The sequence below is a fragment of the Oncorhynchus tshawytscha genome, unplaced genomic scaffold (assembly GCF_018296145.1).
Source record: "Oncorhynchus tshawytscha isolate Ot180627B unplaced genomic scaffold, Otsh_v2.0 Un_scaffold_7589_pilon_pilon, whole genome shotgun sequence".
Classification (NCBI taxonomy): Eukaryota; Metazoa; Chordata; class Actinopteri; order Salmoniformes; family Salmonidae; genus Oncorhynchus; species Oncorhynchus tshawytscha.
Window position 1 is genome coordinate 1,204,054 of NW_024609826.1, and position 22,067 is coordinate 1,226,120.

Genomic DNA, 22,067 nt, shown 5'->3' on the forward strand with positions numbered 1-22,067 from the left:
CTCTCTCATGTTCTCTCTCTCATGTTCTCTCTCTCATGTTCTCTCTCTCATGTTCTCTCCTCTCATGTTCTCTGTTCTCTCTCTCATGTTCTCTCCTCTCTTTCTCTCTCATGTTCCCTCTCTCATGTTCTCTCTCTCATGTTCTCTCCTCTCTTTCTCTCTCATGTTCCCTCTCTCATGTTCTCTCTCTCATGTTCCCTCTCTCATGTTCTCTCTCTCATGTTCTCTCTCTCATGTTCCCTCTCTCATGTTCTCTCCTCTCTTCCTCTCTCATGTTCTCTCTATATCTCCATCTCACTGATGGATCTCCCTGTCTCACACACACACACACACACACACACACACACACACACACACACACACACACACACACACACACACACACACACACACAGCAGTGTAAACATACTCAGGCTCAGATGAGGACCATATTTATGGTCAGGTGTTTAAAAGCGGTCCCAGCTGTGACTGTCTGCTATTTTAAGCCTCCGTCTCTCCAATTTGTCTGCTGCACGGCACGCAACCGTCTTTCCAACGTTGTGTAGCGCTGACAACTGTAGCTAAGCATAGTTCTTTAGTGACTCGCTTAGTCTGACACTGTTTAATAGCACACAGAGGAAAGCTATGCTGCTTTCTCATTCAACATTGTTACCCATGCAGGCAGGGTATTTCAGTAAAAGGGGAGTGTGTTGTCTACTAGCCACCTACTGGTGATAATACAGTTCTCTTGGATAGTGTTCTGTGTGGATACTAAGAATAGGACCAGGGAAGAAGAGGGAACCTGGAAATGCTAGTCTATTTCTTATTGTATTATGACATCTGTAAAAAAAAAAAAAACAGTATTGTTGTGGAGAATAGCATGGGGTTGTAGACAGCTGGGGTATTAAGCAATATTACAGCGGATAGAATTATAGGACGAGAGAGGAGCTCAGAGAATTAGGGAAAGTCTCTCCTCCGAGGTACATAACCCTGTTGCCTGGCAACGGGCGGTACTTTGCTGGCAGAGTGGAAGGAGCCGGCGATGTCACAGGAGATTACAATGAAAATGCATTTGCAGCTTCATAAACCCAGCGGAGTAATTACCCCCGCTAGTTGGTTTAGTCGTCCAGATCCATTAAACACGGACGCCTTGTCATCACCTTCCATCCCACTAAAAGAGCAGCTCACATACAAGGCCACGAGGACCGCTGACAACTCAATGACTCACCTTCTAGGCAGCACCTCTCTGGGATGAGATGGTCTGAGAGAGAGGGTATTATCAAGAAGGACCAGAGCATTACCTTGAACTGAAGTAGCATTGATACAGAACTTTTCTCACCCAGAGGATTGGAAAACGAGAAGCCGGCTTGGGGGTCAGGTTGCTGGCGGGTTGTGTCTATTGCAGCTAAGGCCGCCCTCAAGCAAAGATTAAGTCAGATTCTAATTTGTGCTCTGCCTTAATCCCAAACCTACCTTCCCTCTTTGTCCATGCTGTGTTTGAAGCTGTGAAGCATGGAGCCTTGAGTCCCAGACTGCATCACTCACCTCATCTGGTGGCCCAGTTCAGGTTGACAGGAGAGACTAGAGACCCTGGCTGCCTTGGTTGGAGAAGCTCTGTAGCTCCAGGTTCCATTGTCAGAGAGATGATACTGAGATCCCCCCTGGCCCTGGCTCCATAACCCCTGTACTGGGTTTTGCCCCCTCTCCCTCAGTCAGCCCCCTTTGTTCTGCATGCAGGCTCTACACACTAAGCTGGAGATCACAGGCAGAAACACTCCTTTCATTCCTGTCAAGTGGGAACCAGTCCTTGGCTGCCTTGTCTCCCCACCTCTTCCTGTTTCTGAGCTGGACTAAGGAGATGTAATAAAGCACCTGCTCCAGATGTCAGTATAGGGGCAGCACTTTGTCTCCCTGCTGCTGTTGATTTTCCAACGTGACGTCAGATGTCTACTCTAGTCCAACTCCTGTGAACCAGACCTGGGTTCAAATACTTTAGCTGAGCTTGATTGAGTTTGCCTGGTGCAATGGGAACCAATAGAATAGTCCCAAAAGTTCAGAACCCTGCACATCTGGCTCTCCAGGCATGCTCAAAACAAATATTTTTTGGGAAAAAAATGTATTTGAAAGCAGGTTTGCTGCGGTCCTGCGGTGTAGGCCTTTAAATGCTTGTGGAGCAGTGAGCGGAAGGCTGGAGCCTCGAATGTAACAGTAGGCAGGGGAGGGAACACACACCTGTTTTCCATTAGCACAGACATTCCTCCTTTATCTGCCTCCATTTTGTGTGTGCTCTAATGTAGGCTAGCTTTTAAAGCTCCAGTGAGTGACTTGTCTGTTCGTTCAGTAGGAACTATGCCTGGCTACATCCTATAGAAATATAACCCCAAGGCTATATGAGTTGTGAAACCTGCTCCATTGTTTTTGTAGTGTGTACTTGGTCATTCTGTCTTTGTTTTTTCCCAGATCCCAGCTACTACAGACAGTTTGTGGTACAGCTCGGCTGAGGGTCAAGAGCTGGTCCATGTTCTTCAGAGACTGAGTCATTCTGCCAGGTGTGTATTCAGACTCTCTCCAGTCTCCACTCTGATCTCTCTCTAGAACTCCAGCTTTGTCCTCAGGGCTCTGCTTTGATCCATTCATGTGGGAGGCCAAGGCAGGGTTGTGCGATGAAAGATTCCTTGAGCCCGTTGCATCTCGAACTGGGGATAGTGGCCCATTGTTGGGCTGCTAGAGGCCTCCCTCTCTCCCTTCCTGAAATGGAAAAACAATCCCTTTGAAGTTGCCAAGCCAGGCTTATGAAGCAGAGCTTTGGACAATATTGGGGCAAAGTGGCTGTGAAATTCCAAACTTCTCTCCATGTGTGACTGCTGGACTACGTCACCACCTCACCATAGCAACCAAGGGGAATTTTTCTTTTGAGATTCTTAAAGGGGCAATCAGCAGTTGCTACATACATTTGAATATGCCTCATGGGCTTTCTGTTATACCCCATCAGAACCCAAAATAAACATTTCTGTAAAAACACTAGCCTCAGTTCATTTTGATGTCAATCCTTGCAGCAATAGCGCTGAATTTGAGTGATTACATTTCTCCTGCCTCGGTCAGCTTTTTACTGAACTGGGGGGGCTTCATCATTTCTACTGCTGATTGCCAGTGTGACATTCAGGAGAGGTGCATAGTTTGTCCAACTCTTGAAAGTTGACTCTACATTGGGCAAGTCAGTCGTCAACTACAAGTAGCCAAATAAAAATGTGGCCTTTTGAAGATGGGAGAAATGAGAGCAGTGTTTGAAATTGAATTTAGGCTACAAGAAGTAAATCTATTTATGAAAGCCTAGTTCTTCAATGTAATGGTTTTTAATGGAGGAAAACAGCTTGGGGAGAAGAGCTCTTCATCACATCTGTCCATTGGCCTCATCTCTTCCCAGGTCCCATGCTGATGTTGCTGTGGTTTCACTGGCAGCGGAGATCCTGACAGGGATTGGATTCTAGAATGTTGATTCATCAGCAACACTGGATTGGCGTCGAGAAGGACCATAATTCACATCAGTGATCAGCAACATAAACCATGTCTCCATTATGGTGCCTTGCTCTATAGCTTTATAATAAAACTGGCATCCATTGTGGTTTTGCGTTCCATTCTAATATCACTTTACAATAATTTAGATTTTTTTTTAGCGATGTCGTTTGTGCAAGTTCAGAGTACATTTGCCCCCCATGTAGCCTAAGGAGCTGAAAACTAGTCAGTTCCATAAACCACCAAGACAGAGCTGAAATTCAAGTCCATTTTTATTGTCTAGTCATGACCATGTCTCCAATAAGCACAGCAGGCTACAATAATTAGGGATTCTTTTCACCTCCTTGAACAGCTATGAACTAAAAGACATTTAAAAAAGAAACTGCTGCCCTCCCCACAGACCCTTTGGAACAGTTGTGACACTACAAACAGTGCACACTTAAAGCAAGAAAATATTTGGACCATTTCCAATTCTTGGTTTTATACAAAAGCTACACAATGTTACACTTGATCAGAATACAATTCAACTGATTATTAGTGTTCTACACCATATCATTTTAATTGGAGCATTACCACTATAACTTAACACTACGAGAGACTTAAAATGGATACAAATGAGTGCAGAAAAGACAGGCGAGTATAATAACAAGCTATATCAGTACCATTACAGACTGAAGAATCATACAAAATAAAATGTAAAAAAATACAGACCAGGGTTTTAAATTCCATCTTTAGATCCACTCTTCAGCGTCATTTTCTTTGAGTAACCCACTCCAGGAATTCCTTTAACGCAGTTTTAACTCCCACAAAAGACCAGAACAAAGTTTTACTTCCACTCCACGTGTTCCCATAGGAAACTCAGCTTTCAGTAGTGTGTCAGGCACTTTCTGAGATACTAGCCCACTTTCAAAAACCTCCCAGCAACTTCTCCAGCCAAATCACAATGCAGGTTCATTCAGATCAGACGATACACCTGGAGAAGAGGAGAGGCACCGGCATTACTATGGGACCACAGAGCATGAAGACAAGCTAGAAGAGCAGCGTTAGAAACTTCAGCCACAGTAGTAGAAGTCCCAGCATGCACCAGCCTGTCACCGCCAAACACAGCCGTGGTGCCTAGTCTTAACACAGCTCCTTACCTAAAAAGTAGTCTATTTACAGGTCAGTATCAAACCAAGCCAACTGATTGCTGTCGCCTGGGGGAAGCCCATCGATCAGGTCTTGGGCGTGGCCCAGGTCGGGCAGCCCGTCGACTGGGTATTCAGGGCCGGGGTGGTGGGCACCCATGTCATGGTCCATCATGGAGTCCATACCCATGGAGTCCTGCCCATATCCCCCAGAGTGGAAGGAGCGATAGCTAGGGTCTGCCAATGGAAGTGATGGAGGGAGGGAGCACACACACACACTTGTTAGAGCTTATTAACACAAGCACCACACAGTAGTAGGATCAACACAACCAATCACAGTACCAATCCAGACAAAGCCACTACAAATCCAAACTACTTGGTCTCCAAGCTAAAGTGGACAGTTGTGCTGCTGACCAGTTGCAAGCTTTAGCTAGCACAGTGGGGCCGGGGGAGTTAGTGTCAGGGGGTTGCTGCTGGAGGAGCCCAGGTGCTGGCTGAGAGCTGGGCTGTTATGTGAGCAGCAGTTTGAGAGCTGCACACCAGGACAAGGCACCATGAGACAGTACTTACCTTCCTGACGGTAGCCCAGGGCATCTCCCTGAGCGCCGATGTCCAGGCCCAGATCTCCTGTCTAGAGAGAGAAGGACAAGAGAACACAACATCAGGAACGAGGATCACGTCAGACAGTAATCACTAATAGCCCTGAGGTGTTCTGCCCAGAAGTTGTGTCATGGGCCATGAACACAAGACACTTCCTTAGTAAAGACAGAATCCTGGCTCCAGATCCAAGCACATCTAATACTTTAAAGTTCTTTTAAAGTATGACACTTCACGTAATTTGTCTCCCAGGCTGCTTCCCAAATGGCACCCTAATTCCCTTTATAGTGCACAACTTCTGACCAGGGCCCATAAGCCGCGTGCCATTTGAGACGCAGCAGACAGAAGTGACTGAACAGCAGCGCACCTCGTTCCAGGTCATAGGCTCCGTCCTGAACAGGGAGCTGGTGAGCTCCACAGACAGACGCTTCTTATAGTCCTGGGGCTTGTCTTCAGACATACGGAACAGAACAGCAGCAGCATAGGTGGCTGAGGAGAGAACAAACAGGGTTGAGTCGTCTCTCTTAACCATCTATAGAACGTAATGCACCAACGGCCAGCTAGACAGATCCTTCTGGACAGAGGCCTAAACCATAGATATTCTAGAATTCCCATGACTGACAGACCTGCATAGCTCTAGAATGGCAGCCATTTGCATTTATTTGTGGGCTTAATAATCATAAGAGTTCTGAGGCGCCAATAGAGCTGGTTGTGGACAGAGGCCTGTTAACTCACCCACGCCCTCGTTTCTGGAGTGAAGCAGCTCTGTGAGGGGGGCGGTGGCGCCCTCAGCCTCGATGGCCTCCGCTGCCTCCTTGTCCTGGGCCAACTCACACAGAACTCCTGCAGCCACACGCTGAATGTTCTCAATTGGAGAATACAACAGCTGCAGCAACAAGAGAGGAGGAAGGTACAGGAGTTGCAAAGATCAGATTAGTTTATCAGATTATATATATATTTTTTTAATTAAATTGTGTAGTTCAAATTGGAAAGAGAAAGATCCAAATTCTGTAGCTGTGAGGAGCAGTACATTTAAGTTGCTTAGAGGTCTTACCTGGACAAAGAGTGGAATGGTGTTGAGTCCTCTTATGACGATTCTGTTGTGGACGTCTCTAGCCAGGATGTGCAGAGCGCCAGTACAGCCCTCCACGATCTCCTCCATACGAACTCCCTCCTGTGGTGCAGGACAACCGTTAGTTCAGAGACTACAGAGAGCATTGAGGAAACTGTGCACTTATTGGGAGACCAATGCACTGTGTATGTTACGCTTGTGTGCACGTCTTACCACAAACTGCTGCTGGGTGCCTCCCATGGAGGTGCGTCTCTGGGTGTCCTGGTGGGCTCTGACCAGCAGTTGCACCAGTCTGGGGATGGCCCCCTGCTCACGCAGAGGGGCATGGTTGGCTGGACACAGAGCCAGGTTACGGATTAGGCCCACAGTGGCCTGGAAGGAAGAGATCACATTTAAACCATTTCACTTAAATAAACAAGTACTCATTTCCAAGTCAGGGAACTCAGTCTACAGATGAAGGTTCTGCTACTAACTTACACCAATGTGGAAACAAATGTTGATTGGCCACATCCCATTTTCATAAAACAAACATTACCTTGATGAGGGGCCAGTGGGAGGGGGGATGCAGCAGCTTGACCACCACAGGCAGGCCGTAGTGAAGCCGCACAGCATTCTGGGCCATCTCAGCATCCTGGTGGCGGCTGGTGAGGTGGCGCAGGGCGCAGATGGCCGGCTCAGTGATGTCCTCGCGGTCTCCGGCACGCAGCACGGTACGGACCAGCGCCTCAATCCCCCCAACCTGACACACCATCATCTTGTTCTTGTAGTTGTTGCAGGTGAGGTTGGACAGTATGCCGGCAGCACACGTCACCACGTTGATGTCATCAGAGCCCAGGAGCTGGACCAGGGTCCCCAGCAGACCTTCCATACCCTCCTGTTAGAGGAAAGGAATACACCGGCATGTCTCATCCAGACCAACACAGCCAACCACCAGACAGCCTTACACTGACCGCTTCTTCTCAGAGAGATCCTTACACTAATTCCTCTTCTTCAGGTGGGTTTAACGCTTTACTCTAATGAGCCTTTAGTAAGTCAGCTGAACTGTAAGGGTACGATGAGCTGAGCTGTAGATGAAGTGGGCTCTGACTAGCCACAGCTCCAACACAGAAAGGCAGGAAGGACTACTTTTACCTGCATCACATCTACTTCAGCTAAGGTCGTCTTCTCCATGGAAAAAGGCAGGGAGACAGAAAGAGAGCTCTTATGTAGGAAGAATTCAGGAAGGAAAGGTGTAGGAAAGAGGAACAGAGGTGTACTAGTGGGGGACGGCTCCTCACCTGTTTGGTGGCAGCGTCTGACAGGTTCCTGAGGGTCCACAGGCAGTTCTGGACTAGTCTCTGACTGGGGTCTGTGAGGTGAAGCCCAAGAGCCTGCATACCACCTGGAGAAACACACAGCCTTTAGCCCAGCTCACTGTGAGTATCAGTGGAGAGCCAACTGAACTAAGGTGAGCAAGAACCCACTTTGCAATATGCATTTTTATATATATTTTTTTTAACTGAGGCAGAATCAATAAGGTCCATAAAAGGTAGTACGTACCAGCCTCTACGATGGCAGGCTTATTGCTGGAGCAGACAGAGAGCACTTTGAGAACTCTACTGGTAGTCCACAACAGCTTTTCATATGTGTATGTCCTCATGATGTTGACCAGGGCCTGGGGCCCACCGCTGGCCAGAATGATAAGCTGGGAATGGGTAGCATCAAAGACGTTTAAAATACACCAAGATGGATCACAATTAATGTCCGAATTAAGGGACAGAGCGAAGCATCAAAGATGTCTAAAACCAAGAGATCAGTAAATTAAACTGATTTTCATTTAAATTCCTTACCTTGCTTTCTTGGTTGCCGTAGGCAAGAATCTGAAGGCAATCTGTTGTGATGGCGAGGAATTTGACGTTGGTCTTGTTGAGCAAGGCCACCATTTTCTGCAGGCCCCCGGCCAGACGCACAGCCATCTTGGCACCCTCCTGGTGGAGCAGCAGGTTGTGTAGGGTGGTGATGGCGTAGAACAGCACTGAGTCCACTGGGGACCTAAGGAGACAGTTTTAGGTTGGATGGTACCAAAGGCTAACTGAACACACAGGAAGGTAACTACATGGCAGAGAAACTAGCTAACTGTTCTCCCCTGTTTGAGGGGGGGGAACAGTTAGAGCAGCATTTCCCCCAACTCAGTCCTGGGGAACCCAAGAGGGTGCACATTTTGGTTTTTGCCTTAACACGACAGCTGATAAAATAATCAAAGCTTGACGAGTTAGTTTTCTGACTCAGCTGTGAAGCGCTAGAGCAACACAAAAAAAGGGGGGGGGGGGATACTGAGTTAGAGCAAGACGTTGCACACAACCTCTAATCTTGACCACATAATGAACAGTTAGTGATATGCAGGGGGACTTGTAGATCAGTGATTCTGTGCAGTTCATCTTAAAAACAACTTCCTTAGAAACTCAAGAGACTGGTCAGGTTACAGTCCAGGGGCTGACCGACATACCCAAGCATTTTGACAAGGGCGGGGATGCCCCCGGACTTGAAGATGGCCAGCAGACCCTCTCTGTGGTGGGACAGGTTGTGCAGGGTGCCGGCAGTGCAGCGTGCCGTCTCCACATCGTTGGTGTTCTGCATGGTGCGCACAATTGCCGACACCATCTGGGGGGAGCGCATGATGGCGTGGCGGCTAGCCTCCTTCTTGGACAACTGGTGCACCATCACTGCAGCCTTGTTCACCACCACCTGGAGGAATGAAGACAGGAGAAGAGGTCAGTACTCTATACAATCTAACACCATTAAGTCAGGTGCATTTCTTGGTTGGGGACCAAAGCGGGCCAGTTGTGGTTAGCTGTACGCACCTGGTCCTCGTCGTTGAGTAGTTTGGTCAGCTCAGGGATGGCACGCGTGGCCAGCTCGGCGTCATCCTGATAGTTGATGAGGTTCACCACGGCATGCTTCAGCATCTGAGAGGGCTCAGCCAGCCGCTGCACGTTGGTGGGGTGGGCCCCATCAAACTGGGTGGAGGGGAGCTGCATGCCCTCGTCCAGGGTCTCTGGAAACATGGCCGCACGCACCCTCTGGGCTCTGGTCATGGCATACTGCCCGTCAATGTCTGGAGAGAGGGGTTAGGTCAGAGCCACTTCTCTAAGATGGTGGCCAGGTTCCTCTAAAGGAGCCAAAGCTGAGGTTTGTCAGTAGAATAAAGTACTAACTACTATCCATTAACTTCATACCATGTGACATGTTCAAAATCCCAGTCAAGCATTCCCATGGTATTGTAGTGTATTTTTTTTTTACCTGACACTTGATCTTGTGTGAAGGACTGAGAGAAGCCCTGCTCCCACTCGTACAGCACCTGGTTATCCACATCCTCCTCCTCTGGGTTGCCCTTCCCACTCAGGGAGGGGGCGGTGGTGGTAGCCCCTGAGTGGATACCAGAGTCCAGGTACGACTGCTGCTGCCAGTGGCTCACTGCAGCCTTCCGGTCAGGCTCCATGGCCATGTCCAGCTCCATCAGATCAGCTAGACATTAGAAAACAACCAGCGGTAGGTTACTTGGAGGCAGTTCAACCAGAGGGGAAGACCGTTGAATTAAAATCAGTGGTAGCAATGTTTAAGTTATTCTAAAAAGCTGAATACTTACACTGGGAAGCCATGTTACTTTCAAAACCCACAGCCTGCACAGCTTCCAGATCTGAAAGTACCAGAACAGCAAAGTTCATTCATAGTCATTTCCACCTCAGCTCATGCCAAAACAAATAGCACAAAGCAACCTTTTCATTGGACCAGCTAAATTCCAGCAGAGGGAAAAAAACTGAATCAGGGCTGCATTACCTAGACATCAAATGAACTGCTAACTTGGTGGCTAAATGTATGAAGCATTAACTTGGCAGCTAAACTAATGGAGGCCAAATAAAAAAAGTGGGGAATGGGGGTTGGGACTTCAAAGACAGTCTTCATTTGAGGATGTGCTACCAATCTGTTAAGTACAGTCCCTTGGAGTAATAAACAAGAATACCAAAGAGTTCTATTCGACCCTATATTCTGGGTTCTAGAAGAGCAAATCAAGCTTTATTTATACACCACATTTCAGACAACTCAAAATAAAAGCTGAAATATTTACTACAAACACATTTTTAAATAAGACAAACTGAACTAAAAAGCACTGTAGGGAATATGGCGCTTTTAAAATCCTTTAGCTTCACAAGTGACAGTGATGTAAAAACAAATCTATGAACATAACATGATCCCTCACAGGTCCAATGCAAAACACTAGGGCCATAAGGATACCAGTATCACCATACAAGTATCATGGCAAGGAAACTAAATATGACGCAGATTTAATATTTAGGAAAACAGCCATAATGTTGGAAACAAATGTCACCCAAAGTCAATTGTATTTTCCAAGCTATAGCACAATATTTTACATACTTTTTTAAAGGACTGAAACTTGTGCTTTGTTATTTGAAATTAACCTTTTATTTTGCAACACTGGTATCATCCCAGCCCAACAAAACACCTTGCTGCAGCATTAGCAGAGATACCATCACAACTGTGTTTTAGGTTATACAAGAAGGTAATGAAATCCATTCAAGTTAGTCAGTTCTACTACAGTACCCCCCCTCCCCCCCACACACACAAAAAAACAAAAACAGGATCTCACCAGACCCTCTGGTGGGCAAGTTAAAACCCACATGCAGAGCAGTAGCTACACTGACAGAGTCAGATGGGAAAACAGCTTTGCTCACTACCCAATTTGGGTCATTATCAGAACCCAGCAGCAGACAATAAGTTTAATAAACTGCAGCAAACCAATCAATATCCAAAACAATCCCTGGCAATTCAATCTGATTGCTTCAATTTAAACTGTAAAGAGCAGTATGAATCACAGATTAGGAGGCTGCACTTTAAGGGGCTATGATGGGATACTTGTCCTCATACTCATGTTTAATAATCACTCACAGTTTCTATGGAGATTATTCAGCACATCTGCTTGCAATGCATCCACTTAGAGGCTAGTAGTCAAAACAGCAGACATCTGTGGTGGAGGGAGTCTGGCTGAAAACACTACCATATTGCCCTGGGCTAAAGACACTGGGACCTAATAGGCTGTTTCAAGGGACATGGATTCCTAGAGCACCAGAAGAGCGATAGTTTGAGGAACATAGATGAATTTGCAAAGGTTGCCTATCTAGGATACAACCAAGCCTACCGACATAATGGTAAACATATGGAAAGCAATTGAGAAATTCAGAGGAGAACATAAACAAATGAACATTTCCAAGAGTTAAACGTAGCAACATGTGAACGTGGCTGTCAGAGAAACTACCAGAGAAAGCTGTATTGTGAGCTGCATGAGACCACAATCGCTCCCCCTCAGAGCAATGTGCACGGTCAGCAGTCACAACTACGAATTCCTGGTCCACACTTTGGCCTACTGTGCATACTATCATGGCCAAATTATTTTAGAGCATTTAGCCATTCAATTGCAGCTAAGATTGTAACTAACCACCCATCAATAAAGATGATTTTAAAGAAAATACATGACAATGTCAAACAAGAACATTCTCAGCAAACAAGTCTTGTTTACTGTATTAGGCTACTACTCGTCATTGACTGTAGTGAAAATCCAAGCAAATAGACTGGAACTCTTGCAACGAATTGAACTGTTTCCCTGACTTTGACTTGGTTTCTTATTAACTGCGCTAGACATGAAACCAATCATAATGCATACCCTTGCTTTCTGCAACTTTTACAGCATCCGTCTACTGTAAAAGTTAAGAAAAGTACGGCACCAAAACTCAATTTCATTCTCAGAAACAATGAATTCACAGAGGTATGTGTCATACCTTGCAAGACCGAAGTTTCGATAACTTACTGTGATTTAGTAAGCCACCAACCCACCGGGAAAGTATGCAAATGTTAGTGGGTAGATGAATCCCGGCAATATCCGTGGCAACGTTATTGTATTGTCAATATTTTGTAGGCTAACAAACAATAAGATACGTTACAATGTCCAAGGCAAAGACATTATGCACGTTTCTTCCAAATATCAAGATGAGATGATCCCGATTAAACGTGGGGTATTTCCGGAGTAGTTCCGCTGTGTTTCACTAGAAATTGGTGGCAAGAGCAGAAAAATCTTCCACCAGCGAGCTAGCTCCCCACCCCCACATACAACCAAGTCCACTTCAGTCTGCCCGAATTTCCGATGAGCAACAACGACTCAAATTTCAGTCAAGCTCCTCCTCAACTTCCTCTCAAATCACAACGGCTAAGGAATTTGTCGGTCTTTGTTTAACTTGACGTCCAGTAAAACAGTTTTACCCAGTTGCTAAAACAAAACTTGATTTATTGACAGCTATCACGTTTGACGAAATTAAACAATATTAGTTGACTTTGATAATGTTAGCTAACAAATCAAACTTAGTTACAATGGGCATCTTACATTGAAATGATGTTACTTTATTTACAATAAAATCAGTTGATGAATTTAAAGTTACTGTTGGACGTAGGATAGTGTTTGCGCTATTGCCATCCATTTCGACGTAGCTAGTGACACTAGCAAAAATGGAACCTCTTACTATTATCTAGCTAGCCGGCCAACGTTAGCTGCTTGATTGAAAAATTCTCTCCATCATTAGTCTTAACTAGCTTGCTAACGTTACTTAAATGTCTCCCAGTTCAAGCCAATTGAAAAGTAACAGGGCAAAACGTTCCAGTCAGCTGTATCAATAGTTGCTAACTAGACAGTTGTTTCTCACGACCACTAACATGAGTCAAAGCGCCGGAATGTTGACCTAGCTAGCAAATCACCTCGTTTTCGGCAGCTAGCAAACGCTAGCTAGCGGGGAGTGTCCGGGCCATGGCGCAGCCTGCTACCACCATGGCTAGCTGGCTAAAAATGAATTCAATTCGTTTCTGATAAAACTGTATTTGTGAATTCCAATCAATTCTGTACGACTCCAGTTGTCGTGATCACGACGCGCTGATATTCAGATTGCTTGCCACCGCCTTTGGACTGCGGGAAACATTTACCTACAAACTAGCTAACTTAGCTAGCTACCAACCAAATACAACGCAATACATTCGATGTCAAATCCAAATAAAATAAATATAAAAAAATTTACGAAGATGCCTACCCTTGTCAAAAGCCACAAATCGGTCTCCTCGCGTTTAGGTGGATAAAACCAACGCCTCGTGGGGAGAAAAAAATATAAAAAAATACGTTAAAATTACAATCACAAGCGAGTCCTTCGACTAGCCCCTCAGCAGTCAAGGAACAACTTGGTTACTGCTGTTGAATCATTGGGTTTAAGATGGCGTCGCACTGTAATAGACCGAATTACAATTATGTGGCAACTCTATCCTTCCGCATGTAGGAATAAAATAGATACCATATCATGGTCTTTATCAAATTATCAAAGTGATGTCCGTTATATATATATGTATATTAGAAACAATCTTAAAACAACTTCATACAACTATAATGTATTGTATTTCATAAAAGGACAGAACAAATCCTGATCATAAAATCGGCGTATGAATCCAGATGGTATGAAGTTCCGGCAGTGTACCTTTTCCATAAATTAGGATGAAGACCAGGAATGCATCTATGGATTGGACTGAAAAATTCTTCAATGGACATCACATAATTATCAAAAAAATTGCAGTACTTCGGTTCGGAATGCTAAAACGGACAGCTTATTGTTTCAAACTGAATTAACTAAAGAGACATTCACAATGGTATACTGAAAACGTTCTCAGAGGAATTTAGTTCTACTGCATGTCTGAAAATAGCTTATCTCTAGCCTAGGCACTGCTCAGAATATACTAAGGGTATTTGGAATGTAGTGTGTGTAGGAACTGTTTATTTTTTTCAAAACGATTCACCTGATTCCATATAATGTTGCGACAGTCATGACTCAAGATACATGATGGTTTTATGATCACCTTGATTTCCTTTCTATATTTTCCACAACATTGTGTCATGTTTATCTAGTACTAAATACTTCATCATACAAATCAAATTGTATTGGTCACATACACATGGTTAGCAGATCATGTAAGTGTAGCGAAATACTTGTGCTTCTACTCCTGACAGTGCAGTAATATCTAACAACTACCTAATACACACAAATCTAAAGGGGTGAATGAGAATGTGTACATATAAATATATGGATGAGCGATGGCTGAGTGGCATAGTCAAGGTGCTATAGATGGTATAAAATACAGTATATACATATGATATGAGTAATGTAAGATACGTAAACATGATTAAAGTGGCATTGTTTAATGTGGCATTGTTTAAAGTGACTATTGATCCATTTATTAAAGTGGCCAGTGATTGGGTCTCAATGTCGGCAGCAGCCTCTCTGAGTTAGGGATTGCTGTTTAGCAGTCTGATGGCCTTGAGATAGATTTAGTATACCTGAATATCCCTTTGTGAATAACATCCTAGAAGATTAATATTCCCCACAAGGAAGCTGCAATCAGAAAAAAATGTGGCAATGCAATAAATACTGAACAAAAATATAAACACAACCATTTAAAATATTTTACTGAAGCTGCAATCAGAAACAAATGTGTTACAGTTTATAAAAGGAAATCAGTCAATTAAAATAAACAAATGACGCCCTAATCTATGGATTTCACATGACTGAGCAGGGGCACAGCCATGGGTGGCCTTTTATTGTCCCCAGCACAAGGTGCACCTGTGTCATGATCATGCCGTTAAATCAGCTTCTTGATATGTCACACCTGTCAGGTAAATTGATTATTTTGGCAAACGAGAAATGCTCACTAACAGGGATGAGAACAAATTTGTGCACAACGTTTGAGACAAATACGTTTTTTTGTGCGTAGGGAAAATTTCTGGGATCTTTTATTTCAGCTCATGAAAAATGGGTTTAATCATGGATGTTTTACAGGGTTGGTGTCAATTCCATTTCAATGCAATCAATTCTAGTCTAATGTAAAAAATAAAATAAAAATAGACTCATATCTGAAATGATTTTAAAAAATGGACAATAAAATAAATAAATGAGATTCACACAAGGAATGAGTTGTTAATTGCATGAGAATCTAAAAGTATGTACAGTAACAACTATACTCTCCGCAAAATATGGCTAACAAGGCACTGCAGTAGACGTTCTTACCAAAACGTTCATGGTCAGGAGGATTCCTGTCCAAAAATAAAGCAGGGTCTCAGTTGACTGGGAGCAAAGGTTTGCCAAATGTGACCCCAAATGTTATGCCTTTGTCAGTACTTTATTAAGTGTAGTACTCACCTGACCAAAAAAACTCTCTCTTATAGATAACCTTCAGGTGACAGTATTATGTGGACACAGAGATTCGTTTCACATCTTTATTTACAATATTGTTTTTAAGGGAATTGTATTGGCGGGAATATATAATGAACACTAGGCCTAGATGTGACATGCCAACGATCGTTTATACAAAAATATTACAGGAATTACATCAGTGATAAATTACATTTGTTCCCAAAAAAATCCTGTAGATTTGTTTTGACCTCAATACGTTCTGATGAACAGTCAGGGTGTAAACATTAAGACATTATATGCAGTACCCAAGTCAATATGCAAGGTCTGAATGGATAACAGTACAGTATTGTAAATGTAGATTCCAAGGCAAAACAATTATATTGAAGGCCCAATGCAGCCATTTTTAAATCAATATCAAATCATTTCTGGGTAACAATTTAAGTACCTTATTGTAATAGATTTCCATTCAAATGGACCAAAATAGCTTTTAGCAAAAAACAATTTCTCAAGCAAGAAATTTGCTAGGACTGTCTGGGAGTGGTCTGAGTGGGGAAGGGAAAACAGAAAACTAGATGTTATTGGCAGAGGTTTGGAACTCTCTTTGTTATTGGTCTATTAACTAATTTACCGCATGGTGACTTCACTGGGCCTTAAAGAAAATAATTACATTTAATTTAGAAATAAAACAATTCAAAATACTGTTACTGTGAAACCCACTGATAAATCATAAATAGACAAAGTGCATATAGTATATTTAAATTACTATGATAATAAGTGCATAACACACAGATTTTCAGATCCACAATAGGAATCTTCAGAAATGTATATATTTCTGAAAACAGTAGCTCTTCGAGAGAAAAAGAGAAGGTGCATTCTATAATTATTGATCAAATGATCCAATGACAAAAGAGGCAATGTCAAGCCGTCAATTGGTTCTATATGTTTTGTGGGAGTTACTTTGACAAAACACTCATAATGGAGGAGAGAATTTCAGAGAAATACGACTGACACTAGTCTGATTTGAATTGTTTGTGTTGAAAACTAAGGCGATGATGTGGGAAAATATTCAGAGTGTAATCTGTGTAATAAAAAATATACAGTAACATAATGATACTTGTTGGGCAAGATTCAATCATGACCATGTTGCATATTGTGAGAAACGTGCACTATGGGAAAAAATATAACTATTGTTCCTGCACCCTTTCATTTTGTTAAAATTATCTATATTTGTATTACCAGATTATCAGGAGTACTTGAAATGTGCTTTTCAATACTACATGAATACTAAGATATTTCATTTGAATCCCTTCCCACAATAGTTAGATTGTCATTACAGTACATTGGTATAAATCACACACACACGCACGCACGCACACGCACACACACACACACACACACACACACACACACACACACACACACACACACACACACACACACACACACACACACACACACACACACACACAGTGCAGATTCATCAGGCCTTTTGCGTGGTTGGGAATCACTACGCCTCATTTTAAGCACACATTCTCCCCGCTGAAGGAAAGAGTCTATGAACCAAAAAATAAACATAGAGACAAGGATTACATGTGCAAAGCCTATTCTCTCCCAATGGGTTCACGTGTACTGGGGAAGTCACAGGTCTCAGTCACTGCCAGGAGGGCTTACGAAAGGCTGGGGTTACTCATGGAGCTCTGTTGTGATTGGTTACATTAGGCTGTGTGTGAGTGTCTGTGAGAAAGTGAGAGAGAGAGGAACAGCACCCGGATGCAAGAGAAAGAACGTGGTCCCTTGGGAAGCTGCTGGAATTGATGCTATATGCTGAGGGGAGGGTCTCTTTTCTTTCACGGTGAAAGGAGGGGGCACTTTAAACCCACTTGTATGCACATAGGATTGTGTCCCCTGACCTCTACTCAGCCAAAGGGCCTGATCCTACATCCTTGCAGAGACAATAGTAGTAGGTGCAAGGCAAGGTGAGCCACCAGGGTCCTGGGTTCCTCTGTAACATGTAGACATGAGGGGGATACAATACATTTCTACCTCAAATTAAAAATCAAATTACATTTTGTTTGTCCCATTTGCCGAATACAACAGGTGTAGACCTTAAAGCCCTTAACCAACAATGCAGTTTTAAGAAAAATAAGTGTTAAGAAAGTATTTACTAAAATAAACTGAAGTAAAAAATAAAGAAATGCCTGTCCTTACTCCTATAATGTTGAAATAAGTGTTCACATTCAACAAATACAGCAAATTTCATTACAATCCACCAGTGCCCTGGGTCCCTCTGTTCACAGTGGTAATAGACAGACATAGGGAGGGCCCTGGGTCCCTCTGTTCACAGTGGTAATAGACAGACATAGGGAGGGCCCTGGGTCCCTCTGTTCACAGTGGTAATAGACAGACATAGGGAGGGACTATTGGCACTGGCAGTAACTATTGTAGACTTCTGTCTGTCCTGTTGCAGGGTTGAAATATAAGGGGATTCTATCTCCTAGTTGAGAACAATGGGTCAAGCACAACAAATACAGCATCTAACATTACAATCCATTAACGTCTTCGTTGTACTGCACTGCCGACCTACAATTACAATTACAATTCCATCCAAAACATGGATGACAATAAAACAAAATAAATACTGCTAGCAATGGGTAGTTACTGTTTATCATAGTATGAAGTTCCAATGTGTGAAATAATTCAATGTATAAATCTTTAATAGAGGTGAGAATCAGTGGAAAGGTCATTGGATAAACTTGCCAGGAACCCTTCAGTGACATCTACAAAAAAAGAGTGAGAAAGAAGGGGGAACAAATAGCCTTTGACTTAACACACTGAATGACTAGCATAGCCCCCTACCCTCCAGTCACAGCTATGCAGCTCTCCTATATAAACCTACGCAGCTTCTAGATTGGTGCCAACGTCTATCAAACTGCACAACTCTTGAAGTATTTATTTATTTATATTGTAAATATGCATATATATATATATATATATATATATATATATATATATATATATATATAAATGTTGCCATCATAAATAAAGGTAAAAAAAAATAAATATATATATCCTATGATTGCATATAACGCTTCCAATCCTTTATACTGTACATGTTTTGTGTTCTATGTTGTTATGTCTTGCATGTAGCAATCCGTCACCACACATGACGTTCCCTGTCCATTTAAATTAGACTTTGAGTAATAAGATTTATATAGGGCCTCGAATGTCATAAAGTAGAGTACCTAAGTGCAGTATGTCTTTATGAAATATAGAAATATTTACACTACCTACTGGATGTGTACGTCATTACACTCACGCTACAATTAATGACTTAAACCACCCAGTTACTCAACCCTGCACCTTAGAGGCTGCTGCCCTATGTACGTAGACATGGAATCATGGGTCACTTTAATAATGGAACACTGGTCACTTAATAATAGTCATGTTAATAATGTTTATATACTGCTTTACTTGTCTCATATGTATATACTGTATGCTATATGACTGTATTTTAGTCTATGCCACTCCGACATTGCTCGTTTAAATATTTATATATTTCTTAATTCCATTGTCTTACTTTTAGATGTAATGTATTGTTGCATTGAGCTATAGCTCGTCACTACTAGATACTACTGCACTGTTGGAGTTAGGTACACAAGCATTTCACTACACCCGCAATAACATCTGCTAAGTATGTGCATGTGACCCATAAAATTAGATTAGATTTTAATAATAGAGCTATGTTCAGGAAATACATGTTATTTTTGACTTCCTACTTCTGGAGACAGAAATACTGAGGGCTCAATTTAATCGAACCTGTGTAGTTATTTTTCCCAATGGTCAAATAAAAACACAGAATGGTTTAGAGTGACTACCTCTACCTCCTCTCACTCCCTCCTCTAAGGAGCATTGACACAAATACCCCTAAAATATGTAGGGGGAAATAGTTAAGTAGATATTTGATTAAGCATACTATTCTTGTGATTTTGTCTATTGTTCTAAATCTGATGAAAATAAAATGACTTCAACAACAGTATTAGCAAGCCATATATACCATGTAACTGCCTGTACCTACAGTAAACACCTGTCACTGTTAATAAATAGTAATATTCACTTGTACTATGTAATTCTGCCTGTGTAAGTATAAAAAGAAGCAACATATTCAAGGTCATCAACATAATATCAAATACAGTTAAATAGGATGTAATTCTTCTGACTAGCCAACCCTTTTCAGAGTTGGTGTTTTACAATACTGTTAGCGCACAGTGTCACTTCTGACAACTCAGATGCAAAAGTCTCTACAAATATCCTTTCTTTGTAAAGCTGCTTAGACAACAATGTTAGACTAGCCGACGGCCCCTTTTGTGTATTGAACCGTATTGTTAGGCTCAACACCACGGCTTAAAGTGTTGGTCTTCCAGCCCTGCAACATGAGTCTGTTCTGTTGTTGGACCGGCTGACGCCCTGCAAAGACTCAATAACAAACACATTTCTGCACAAATATCTTAACCTGTGAAGAATGACATTTTCATGAGAACAATAACTCATCGAAGGCTAGCGTTTAACTGAATATACTGTTTTAATGTTACATCACACCAGCCTCAACTCTACAGTATGTACCAGAATACTCTAAAGATATTGATAACTGTAGGTATTCTTAGAAATGGAAATGCAATGAAATGGCCATGTTGCTCTGTCTTTATTACATTAGATCAACTCTGAAACGGCCATGTTGCTCTGTCTTTATTACATTAGATCAACTCTGAAACGGCCATGTTGCTCTGTCTTTATCACATTAGATCAACTCTGAAACGGCCATGTTGCTCTGTCTTTATTACATTAGATCAACTCTGAAACGGCCATGTTGCTCTGTCTTTATCACATTAGATCAACCCTGAAACGGCCATGTTGCTCTGTCTTTATCACATTAGATCAACTCTGAAACGGCCATGTTGCTCTGTCTTTATCACATTAGATCAACTCTGAAACGGCCATGTTGCTCTGTCTTTATCACATTAGATCAACTCTGAAACGGCCATGTTGCTCTGTCTTTATCACATTAGATCAACCCTGAAACGACCACATTAGATCAACTCTGAAACGACCATGTTGCTCTGTCTTTATCACATTAGATCAACTCTGAAACGACCATGTTGCTCTGTCTTTATCACATTAGATCAACTCTGAAACGGCCATGTTGCTCTGTCTTTATCACATTAGATCAACTCTGAAACATGGCCATGTTGCTCTGTCTTTATCACATTAGATCAACTCTGAAACGACCATGTTGCTCTGTCTTTATCACATTAGATCAACTCTGAAACGGCCATGTTGCTCTGTCTTTATCACATTAGATCAACTCTGAAACGGCCATGTTGCTCTGTCTTTATCACATTAGATCAACTCTGAAACAGCCATGTTGCTCTGTCTTTATCACATTAGATCAACTCTGAAACGACCATGTTGCTCTGTCTTTATCACATTAGATCAACTCTGAAAAGCCATGTTGCTCTGTCTTTATCACATTAGATCAACCCTGAAACGGCCATGTTGCTCTGTCTTTATCACATTAGATCAACTCTGAAACGACCATGTTGCTCTGTCTTTATCACATTAGATCAACTCTGAAACGGCCATGTTGCTCTGTCTTTATCACATTAGATCAACTCTGAAACGGCCATGTTGCTCTGTCTTTATCACATTAGATCAACTCTGAAACGGCCATGTTGCTCTGTCTTTATCACATTAGATCAACTCTGAAACGACCATGTTGCTCTGTCTTTATCACATTAGATCAACTCTGAAACGGCCATGTTGCTCTGTCTTTATCACATTAGATCAACTCTGAAACGACCATGTTGCTCTGTCTTTATCACATTAGATCAACTCTGAAACGGCCATGTTGCTCTGTCTTTATCACATTAGATCAACTCTGAAACGGCCATGTTGCTCTGTCTTTATCACATTAGATCAACTCTGAAACGACCATGTTGCTCTGTCTTTATCACATTAGATCAACTCTGAAACGACCATGTTGCTCTGTCTTTATCACATTAGATCAACTCTGAAACGACCATGTTGCTCTGTCTTTATCACATTAGATCAACTCTGAAAATAGAAAGAAAAAGCAGAACAAATGTACCTGTTATAGACAAAGATATCTAACATTAATCTTTCGATCCATTATCAGAATTAAAGAGGAGAAATGTTAAGATAACAAAAATGTAAATACATATATCTGTGTGTAAAATAACAACTATTAATTTGTAGTATTTTACTGTGTAGACTTTGAATTTTTAGATCAAATATATTAGTTAAATGGCACTCAAATGACCATATATCAATTTTTCCATTAATGCAAGGTTCAGCAGTGGAAAGTAATATGGTCTGCTGCTGAAATTGATGATCTTTTCAGTATTGACATTAATTAACATAGCAGAATTTGCAATGCAAAACATTTATTCTACAGGTCTCTCTGTCTAACATATTATTATGACAACAAAATATAATAAG

The 22,067-nt window shown here is 42.3% G+C and overlaps 2 protein-coding genes across 5 annotated transcripts in view; one reads left to right on the plus strand and one right to left on the minus strand.

The window, feature by feature from the left end:
• ulk4 (unc-51 like kinase 4) overlaps positions 1-4,467 on the plus strand; it is a 251,125-nt gene extending 246,658 nt beyond the window's left edge. Inside the window, exons 36-37 of the mRNA XM_042319135.1 lie at positions 2,440-2,528; positions 3,404-4,467. Of these exons, the coding sequence (XP_042175069.1) occupies positions 2,440-2,528; positions 3,404-3,467 (153 nt within the window). The 3' untranslated portion in view covers positions 3,468-4,467. The remainder of the gene's footprint in view (positions 1-2,439; positions 2,529-3,403) is intronic.
• ctnnb1 (catenin (cadherin-associated protein), beta 1) lies at positions 3,747-13,580 on the minus strand. Of its 4 annotated transcripts, none has more exons than XM_042319126.1 (17): positions 13,413-13,580; positions 9,914-9,964; positions 9,568-9,792; positions 9,129-9,382; positions 8,774-9,012; positions 8,118-8,319; positions 7,828-7,972; positions 7,566-7,669; positions 7,420-7,449; positions 6,824-7,162; positions 6,502-6,660; positions 6,271-6,390; positions 5,952-6,102; positions 5,584-5,705; positions 5,190-5,250; positions 4,632-4,856; positions 3,747-4,465 (listed from the first exon to the last, which is right to left on the minus strand). In XM_042319126.1, exons 2-16 carry the CDS (start codon positions 9,924-9,926, stop codon positions 4,648-4,650), a joined length of 2,373 nt encoding a protein of 790 aa, XP_042175060.1. In that variant the 5' UTR covers positions 9,927-9,964; positions 13,413-13,580; the 3' UTR covers positions 3,747-4,465; positions 4,632-4,647. The 4 variants fall into 4 exon arrangements, with proteins under 4 accessions (XP_042175060.1, XP_042175061.1, XP_042175063.1 ...); XM_042319127.1 differs by lacking the exon at positions 13,413-13,580 and adding an exon at positions 12,149-12,423; XM_042319129.1 differs by lacking the exon at positions 4,632-4,856.
• Positions 13,581-22,067: the final 8,487 nt, after the last annotated feature.

Coding starts and splice junctions, on each gene's coding strand:
- ctnnb1 (XM_042319126.1), bottom strand. Junction 9,383..9,567: donor CACACAAGATCAAGTGTCAG/GTAAAAAAAAAA, acceptor CCCTCTCTCCAG/ACATTGACGGGCAGTATGCC. Junction 7,163..7,419: donor CTGAAGTAGATGTGATGCAG/GTAAAAGTAGTC, acceptor TTCCTCTAACAG/GAGGGTATGGAAGGTCTGCT.